General features: G+C 33.1%; 1 protein-coding gene across 1 annotated transcript; it reads right to left on the reverse strand.

Annotated features, from left to right (window-relative positions):
* Positions 1-845: 845 nt before the first annotated feature.
* On the reverse strand, positions 846-5,169 carry LOC142531710 (uncharacterized). Its single transcript, XM_075637934.1, has 10 exons — positions 4,950-5,169; positions 4,514-4,609; positions 4,323-4,397; positions 3,906-3,977; positions 2,843-2,919; positions 2,522-2,610; positions 1,922-2,051; positions 1,572-1,662; positions 1,420-1,485; positions 846-1,077 (listed from the first exon to the last, which is right to left on the reverse strand). Exons 1-10 carry the CDS (start codon positions 5,142-5,144, stop codon positions 958-960), a joined length of 1,011 nt encoding a protein of 336 aa, XP_075494049.1. The 5' UTR covers positions 5,145-5,169; the 3' UTR covers positions 846-957.
* Positions 5,170-9,402: the final 4,233 nt, after the last annotated feature.

Raw genomic sequence — 9,402 nt, forward strand, 5'->3', positions numbered from 1 at the left:
TCACGAATCTTTATCTATAAGACGGGTCAATCTTACCGATATTTATAATAAAAAATAATACTTTTAGCATAAAAAATAATACTTTTTCATTGATAACCCAAATAAGAGATCTGTCTCACAAAATACAACCCGTGAGACCGTCTCACACAAATTTTTGTCCACAAAAATTACCTCACAACTCGTTTAGAAAAAAATTCACTCGACAAAACCTACAAAAAGTTTGCATCTTATAACTCATTTTATACAATTTTCATGCTAAAACCCAATAGTTGGGAATCTAGATTATTTTTCTCAAATTATCCTTCGCTCGTATGATAAATTAAAATAATTATTAGAATATTTGTGAGTAACAAAACTTATACCTAAATTTTGTCGACTACTTATTTCAAGCTACTGTAATAGTCATTTTTTGCAAGAAATAATGATTTTTCGAATGTTGATATACATATATTAGTATAGATCCTTGTTTCATATTTTTTTTTCTGAAATTAAAAAACATTTAGATATTAAAAGCTAATTAAAATATTTAAGTAAAGTCAGTAAAAGAATTAATGTTATATGTTTTTATTATTTGATGTGTACTTTTAATGTAACCATAAGGATCAACATTTAATCATTCATTCAAAAATGTGACTTTTTTTTTTTTGTGGCTGACTTACAATTCAGTAGTTTTTTTATATGTTTTTATTTATTTTTAACAATTCAATAGTTACATTTTGCATTGTGGTAAAAAAAAAATCATCAGCCACAGGATGAGCAACAATTCCTGGAATGTAATGTGGGGGCATGCAAAATTAGGCACCGCTGAATGCAGCTTAATTAAAAAATGTGTTTGTGTGTGTGTATATATATATATATATATATATAAACAACAATAATAATATAATCAAATCAAGCATTTTATGCTTCCTATTTTTATTTTTTTTTAGGTTTATTTTCTATCGAAACATAATGAATCTACTCAGTTTTCTCAATTGCTTCAATGCATTCAAGGACTGTTGCCTTCTTTGACATTGCTGACATTAGAGCTTCATGCAGCACTCTGTTATTTTTAATTAGGGAAGCAGAAAATAATACCTGCAAAATAATCCCATTATTGTCATTTAATGAAGTTTTCCATCAACACAAAGTTGACAAACAGTCGGCCATCAGTTAGTTTCTATGATTTAGATCATGGATTTGAATGATACCACATACAACTGATTGTCATGAAAGAAAAAGCAATAGGTGAGCGAAGACGGAAAGGAGAGAGACTACTTGAACTGGATGTTTGTCACACGTTCTATTAGAATCATGTGGTAGGACATGAGTTAATGTAGGTAATACATGGCACGGGTTGGATTGGTTTAGATGAAAATCTAGCGTCGGGGTGTAATGAAGAATTTGAAATGAACAAACTGGCAAAATTAAATAACTTACCGCCCATCGAGTAAGGTTTTGCTGCTGATCTTTGCTGAGCTGAGGCTTACTCCTGTTTATAAATCTCTGGAAGGATAGAATACGGTGAACTAGAATTAGATAACCAGTGCACAGTATGAGTACGTTGAAATTTTTTGGTGGATCGAACTGACCTGAAGAGTGAAAAGATCGGCTGACTGACCAACAACTTTATCGTACTGTAGACCTTCTGCTGCTAGTCCAGCCATTGCTATAACTGCGAGCCTAAGACATACAACAGTAATTATTTTATCGATTCTCGATTGTTTTTACATTTTAGCCAGATTTTAAAACCACAAGACATGTACCAGACCAAGGTATTATAAAATGAAAAACTCGCATAAATTTTGTATCATTAAGACATGAAGTGTTTAAAAACATGATCCTCAAGCATTTCGATTAGTTTAACAAGATTAAACATGCACCCGCAAAATCATGCTCACAAGCCTGTGGAAGTTTGTAATAACTGCTTTGAACTTGATACCTGTCCAATTCCTTAGCATCAAGCTGACCACTATATATAAGCTTTTCTAGCCTTTCATCAATGAGATTTACATGCTCTTTCCCAATGTCCAAAGAATATCCAAGGATAGGGAGGCCAAGCAAGTAGGCAACTACAATAAGAAAGCTGTCATGTCAAGAGGCAGGCTGGGAGAAAATTAGTCAGGAGGCGAGCAACAAGACGGTGTTTTAGAACAGATTGCCCACGACTGAGAAAGCCAAAATCCATGTAAGTCAATTCTTAGGGAGTAATTCTTTTAATTATAGATAGCGATATCAAAAAATTAAACAAAAATGAAATATCAAAAAATTAAACGATAAATTATTTTGTTACATTTTAAATTTGACCAAAACATATTTATTGATCTCTTTCAGTCAGGAATATACACATTCAAAAGAATCAGTGTAGTGAAAATTGTACATGTTGAAGTAACTTTAATTGATCATATAAGTCTCGTCAAAATAAGTTTAGAGTGAGATTAAATCTCTACCACCTAGGATAAAAGTTTATGGAGTTTCTTGATTGCACTCCTATATCACCATCAGCTTGTTTTTGACTTAATGAATCGCATGAACATAATACCTAAGAAGTGAGCTGCTTCGTGTCTAGTGATCCTCTCTTGGTAATCAGGAAAAAACGAAGAAAAGCCACCAATAGCAGCCTGAAGTAACCTGCGGATAGATAGTTTAAACAATTCAACTTATGGTTCATATTTAAGAGGTTTTGTGTGACACTCATCCCCTTCATAGTGTGAGTGTGGGAATCTGCTGAAATATGTTGTCCAACAATTTTGTGACCTTCCCATTACTCTTGTTGCAAAATCCCAGTGGATAAAATTAGTTCATCGTAAATTCAGCTTCTGTCCCTAATTTATTAGGTGAGAACAAATAGTATAAAACATACCCTGGGGAGATACTCCCTATAGCAAGGACAACCAAAGAGATGCTGCCAATCAAGTATGGCACAAAAAAGCCCCAATCCTATAAAATCAGAAAATAGTGAACCAAGAATGCAAATGGCTTGATATGTTTTGGTCAAATAAGTCACTTGACATGCAGCAGCATCACTACCAATAAGAGCCCGATACTGAATGAATGTTTGGGGTGCAGAAGAGAAGTTAAACGACAGCCTACAACCTATCTGATTTAGGATGATGGTATTAAACGACTGAGAAATTGCATAAAAAATATATAATAAATTTAGAAAGTTTAGCACAGTACACTAGCCAGATCTGGAAACCCAGAAAAATAGTCAAAACAGACCGTGTTTGCCAAAACTTTCTAAATTTGTTATATTTTTTATGCAATGTCTCAGTGTTTAATACCATGATCCTAAATCGGATTGGTTGTGCATAGAACAGAAAACTAGAATCATGGAAGGTATCCTGGAGATTCTTCCTTCGGTGCTGCTTTCACACAATAATGACGATTTATTGCTACATATTTATCTTATATGGTTATTTGAACTTTGAATTTACAGTAAATGTGGGAGATAACCAATAAGAATCATGACAAAGTAAGACAAATTAAAGAAAGTGTATCTTAGAATTTAGTAGTGAAAGTCTCGATTCCAGTTTAGTTGATTGTTCAGTGTCTCAGCATAAAATGTGTTGGGAAGTTTCCACGCCTAATTAATCTAAATTTCATGGAGAAACAGAAAAACCTCGACTTTGTAGAGTTGTTAGAAAGAATGGTACTTTGTGAACAGGATTTCAGTAGCTACTCAATGGTTGATCTTAAAATCCTTGAGATTGGCGTTGTGAGATCCCTTTTAATAGTCCATAAAATAATCATAGAAAACAAGCAGATTCACAGGAATAAGGAAACTAAGTCGTATATTTGTTACTGTCCCTCAAATGCAACACAAAGCTACTTCTTCAAATGAAATTAGAGTTCTATTATTGATTGTTATCATGAGTCTGTAAACGGAAGTAAATAATTTCAAATAGGAAGGACTTGAATGATACCCCAGGAAGAATCTGACCAGCAATGACACCCAAAAACCCAGTGGTTCCAACCACTGTAAAGAGGAAAGCTGCCTGCGTCACTGAAGAAAATCAACTCAGAAAGGGTACAAAATTCCTTTCAAAATCTAAAAATTAATTGCACATGGCATCCAACTCTATTCTAGGAACTCTCGATCCTGTTGATCACTATAAAATAAAAAAGCATGAGCATATACAAATGACAAATTGCAATCTATTTCCATGCATGTTCCGGCAAAAGACTAAATGTTCTTTACCCAGTGGAATGGTTCTGCATCAAAATTTCTGACTCGATACATTGAACAGTGGTACACAAAAAACCAACATTGTACGTTAAAGAGCTTTCTATAATCTGAATAACTTCAAGGAATGGAAAAGAATTAAGGTTCTGAAACTTACATCATTTCTGACACTGGGAATAGCAAGGTTCTCTGCATTCTTTACTCCTAGAGATGTCAACTCCCGAAGGGATGTCTGTGACATAGAAATTCAAATAAAAAAAAAACTATGTTAAATCCAGACAGACAGTAAGTTACATGAAATGAATGCTTAACTAGCGGTCAGAACTTCAAGTTGGTACAGAGACTGACCGAACGACGTGATACATATGGTTGAGAGCTCCACCTTTTGGCCCAACCAATTTCAGTCAACTGATCGAGTTCCTTTTTAACTTCATCACTATCTTTCTGAAGCGAACAATTACGACTATTACAATTAGAAATTATTTATACATCTTGCCATCATATTCTCCGAGGAAAGAGCAAGTGAACGTTAATTCTGGGTATTAGGAGGCAATTGAGAGTAATCAAACAGCACTCTTCTAGCACTAAAATTCAAAACCCCAACCCTTGAATCCTTCCGTTACAATCCACTAGATATATATCCATCTTCAACGTCATTAATTCAGCATTATCATGATATTAATCGCATCAAGTGCCTAACAAATTTATCGTATTTTGATAAAGGTAATCAACATTTAGGCAATCAAATTAAAAGGTAGCAAAATGACAATGAACACCCACCAACCTTGGCTATGGCGGACTCAAGATTGGAGATATCGATCCCTGGAGCAGCTGATGAAGAAGCTTGGACCCAGCATTTGGTAGGTCTTGTCAGAAAAATAGAATTCGATGGCGAGGATTTATGCAGAGGGAAGAAGAGCGATGATACAGAAACTGACATATCTATTCTGTTGGTGGTTGGTTTCCCTTGCAAAGACATTTATTTGATAAGCACAATACCGTTGGCTTAATGTCGTCCACTTCTCCGTTGGGGATTAAGTTCAAAGTTTTGCCTTTTTTTCCCCGGTGATACCCATAAGGATCGGGGTCACTGAGTGACCCGAGATATTAATTGGATAGTCCAGATCAGATCCAATATGTCGGATACTATCCTCACTGACCAGGCATTGATTCTCTCTCTGGGCAATCGAGAGCACGTGACTTCATACAAGCACTCGGGTATCTTAGAAACCCGGGCCACCTCGAGAATTGCACTGCACTCGAGTGTGATTGATACGGGCTGTCTAATCTGTCAGAGCAACATGAATTTAGAGTGTTGTAGAAATCATCAGAAGCTATAGTATTGGCAGGACGACTTGTCATACTTAGTAGGTGTCACTGAAAACTAGGTAATGATGTGATTTTCTACTATAAATAGCAGATATGCATCTCATTTACGGATTCTGAATTTTTGAACTAAAAAGCACTCACATATATTGCTTCTGTTCATCTTCAACCTACTGACTTAAGCATCGGAGTGGCTACGTCGGATACTCCTCTGGCGTCCATTCACGAGTTCTTTTTTTGTCTGCAGGTGTTATCGAAGCCCCTTATCTTTATTCAAATTTCTAAACACTAAATTATTATTGATTTGATCCGGTGGAGCCTCTTACCCGGCTCATCCATTTCACTAGGTTCACATCACCCGGAAAAACTTACAACTCATTAATTAAGAATGTTACGTACAAAAAATTTAAAAAGATTTTCATTTTTTTTCCCGCGCTTGGGGAACGGGTTCGATCGAATCCAAAATTTTATTCTAAATTTGAGATACTAGCGTTTGGTATAGTTAGATACAAATAAAATAGAAATCGAAGAATTTTTTGAAAATCCTACCAGATATGTTGGTGCTTTTATATACGAAAAGCGAATTATATTTTATTCACATTCTAAATAACTTTATAATTTATTATTCATACAATCAATTTGGCTAATCTTATTCATACGAAGAAAGTAAAAATATTTGTATTTATCAAATGGAATGTATATAAATAACACACAAAAAAGTGTGAATTACATTATCCAATCAGTTTATACTATTACTATCAACAGAAATTTGCCATGCATGTCATTCATATTTTAATTCGCTAGATAACTTCTTTTTTATGTGTTTTGGATATGGCGAAAATTTGTGTGAGACGGTCTTACGGGTATATTTTGTAAGACAAATCTCTTATTTGGATCATCCATGAAAAATTATTACTTTTTATGCTAAGAGTATTACTTTTTATTGTGAATATCGGTAGGGTTGACCCGTCTCACAGATAAAAATTTGTGTGAGACGGTCTCACGGGTCGTATTTTGTTAGACGAATATCTTATTTGAGTCATCCATTAAAAAATATTACTTTTTATGCTAAGAGTACTACTTTTTATTGTGAATATCGGTAGGGTTGACCCGTCTAACAGATAAAAATTTATGAGACCGTCTCACAAGAGACTTACTCAGTTATTCTTTATACAAAGCATTTCATGGACAGTGAACGGTTCCGCATGGATTCATTTAATCAACAACTTAGGAGTCGTCATCAATTAATTTTTTTTCATAGAATTATTATTAAAATTACAAACATAAGACCCCAACCTGTATTTAATTGGATGCATTAATAATAGATTAACCGTATCACTTGGTATTAACAAACAAAATAATTCTGTAAAAAAAAAAACTGATAGAGTAAAGAGCTAGTCTTTTGGTCTGACATGATACTATCGGAATAATATAATTAATTATTCTTGAACATTATTTGTATAAAAATATATTTAAAATATTATCATACATATGAAAACTAATTTGTCGTTTAAAAATATTAATATATTTTTTAAAAAAAAACATTTCTGCCCGCGAAGAAACACAATTGAATTTTCCAATCATATATCATTTAACAACAATTAATGCAGTCATAAAAAAATCTCTCACAGCAATTACAAGATCACAAATTTAATTTTTCAGAAGAAATTTAACAATTTATCAACCGAGTCCACGTGAACATAATCGACTAGTCTATTGACTTTGACGTTTTCTTTTTATACCGAGTCTAATGCAAACCAAATAAATCGTAAAAACTGCTCAATCTGTTATTAAATTTTGCGTTTCCTAGTTACTCCAAATCCAACGGCAAGAATTTATGAACCGAGAATCCCGGTTTAGGTACAAATATGGTTTGTGTAGATATCAATAATTGCTCAATTAAACCCAGAATGACACGGATCGAACGTGTAATTTAAATAAATATAATTATATATAACATAATTAGTATACAATTTATTGATGTATGGAGGGTTCGTGAATATATCTTTAATTTGGACAAAATATTAACAAAGTTACAATTTTTTATTGTTCATTTATTTTTCCAATTTTCTACTCATCTTGTTGAACTAATTAAGCCCCTACATGCGATCATTCAGTCTACCCTTGCTAAACGATTATTTTATTTTAGAGTAAGTCTCTTGTGAGACGGTATCACGAATATTTATCTGTGAGACGAGTCAACCATACCGATATTCACAATAAAAAGTAATACTATTAGCATAAAAATTAATAAATTTTACATGGATGACCCAAATAAAAGATCTGTCTCACAAAATACGACTCGTGAGACCGTTTTACACAAATTTTTGCCTTTATTTTAATCAACAAATGTAGGACATTTGTGTTTTTTTAATGACATGAAACTCGCAACCACGGTCTTTGTCTTTACTAAGTGAACACTCGAACTGAAATCACATAAACTATGTAAATCTTAAACTAAAATTACCCTAAATAGGTAAACCATGATGGGAAAATCAAACGCATAATCATTTTATCTCTTTTTCTTGTACATATCGCCTCTCGTACATGTAAAACGAATTAAATTGCTAAATAATTCGTTCACATACACATGAGGTGCTTGCATGCAGATTAATTATTCAAGAAACTCCTTCAATTACAATCAAAATCAACCCCAATTAGGGAGTGCATGTTGGGGATTAAATAACAACCAAGATTCCTCCACCAGAAACATGATTTTAGTAGTAATCCAGAACATTAATCAGATCAGGAGTTTTTCATGCTTGGCTTTTCTCGCCAGCTGATAAATACCTGTGCAACCCAGGGCAAAATTATTGCTGAAAAGATTCCAATTCTTGGGTGTGATCACCGTGCAGTAACGGGCGCCGATGAACCCCGCGACGACGAATGCCGCCTGCTGCGGGTACGAGATCGAGTCCGGTGGCACCGAGAAGTTGAGAATGTTGGTCGCGCTGATGGCCCACTTGAACGTTGGTGCCCAGAAATGGATGGTTCTTGGCCCCGCCGGATGGTTCCATACGCTCCCCACTAGCTTCTTCGCATTCATCGTTTCTCACCAATCACACGAACACACACTGAGTGTGTGTCTTTTTGTTTTGTTGAGGATTGAGCCCTGTGTATTTGTTTGCCGATTCACTGAATTTTTTTTATCTCTTTATTAATTATTTATTTTACATTAATTTTTTAATTTAAATGTGTCTTTTTGTTATCTCCTTATTAATTACTTTTTTATATTAAATTTTTACTTTAAATGTGTCTTTTTTTAATAAATATGTGCCTTTATATGTGTATTTCCATTTATCTACTTATTAATTGTTAATTACTTGCTTTAGATTAATTACTTACTTTAAATGTGTCTCTTTTTTCCCTCCTTATTCATATTTTTAAGGGAAATTGATTATTTTAATTTATTTCAAAGTCATAATTTCAAATATGGCTTTCTTTATTACACATTTTGCATTATGTCTTATTTAATTAAAAAAATCCTAAAATACCATTTTTCTATGAACACACATGATTCATTTTCGTGATTCATTTATTTAATTATCTATTATTTCTCTTTAAGAGTTGATTTAACATTTGTTCTGTTTTATTTAATTTATAATATATTAATTTTTTTAGTACTACTTACTTATATCAATAAACATATTTTAATAAAATTATGAATTGTTAGTTTGAATTAGTGCATACGAAACCACCAAGTTATAATATTTTAATTACGGTTGTTGCTCAGTCTAAAATAATATAAACAAAATCACTAATCACCATGGTTATGAAACGTAATAATTACATCAATGTGAGTTTATACAAACATAAACAAAAAATCTGATGGTCTCAATTAAGTCTCTACTTTACTCCATGCTTACAGTTTATGAGTATGCACAACAAACCTTCAAAAAATAAAATGCATA

This window comes from Primulina tabacum, chromosome 17 (assembly GCF_025594145.1).
Source record: "Primulina tabacum isolate GXHZ01 chromosome 17, ASM2559414v2, whole genome shotgun sequence".
NCBI classification, from domain to species: domain Eukaryota; kingdom Viridiplantae; phylum Streptophyta; class Magnoliopsida; order Lamiales; family Gesneriaceae; genus Primulina; species Primulina tabacum.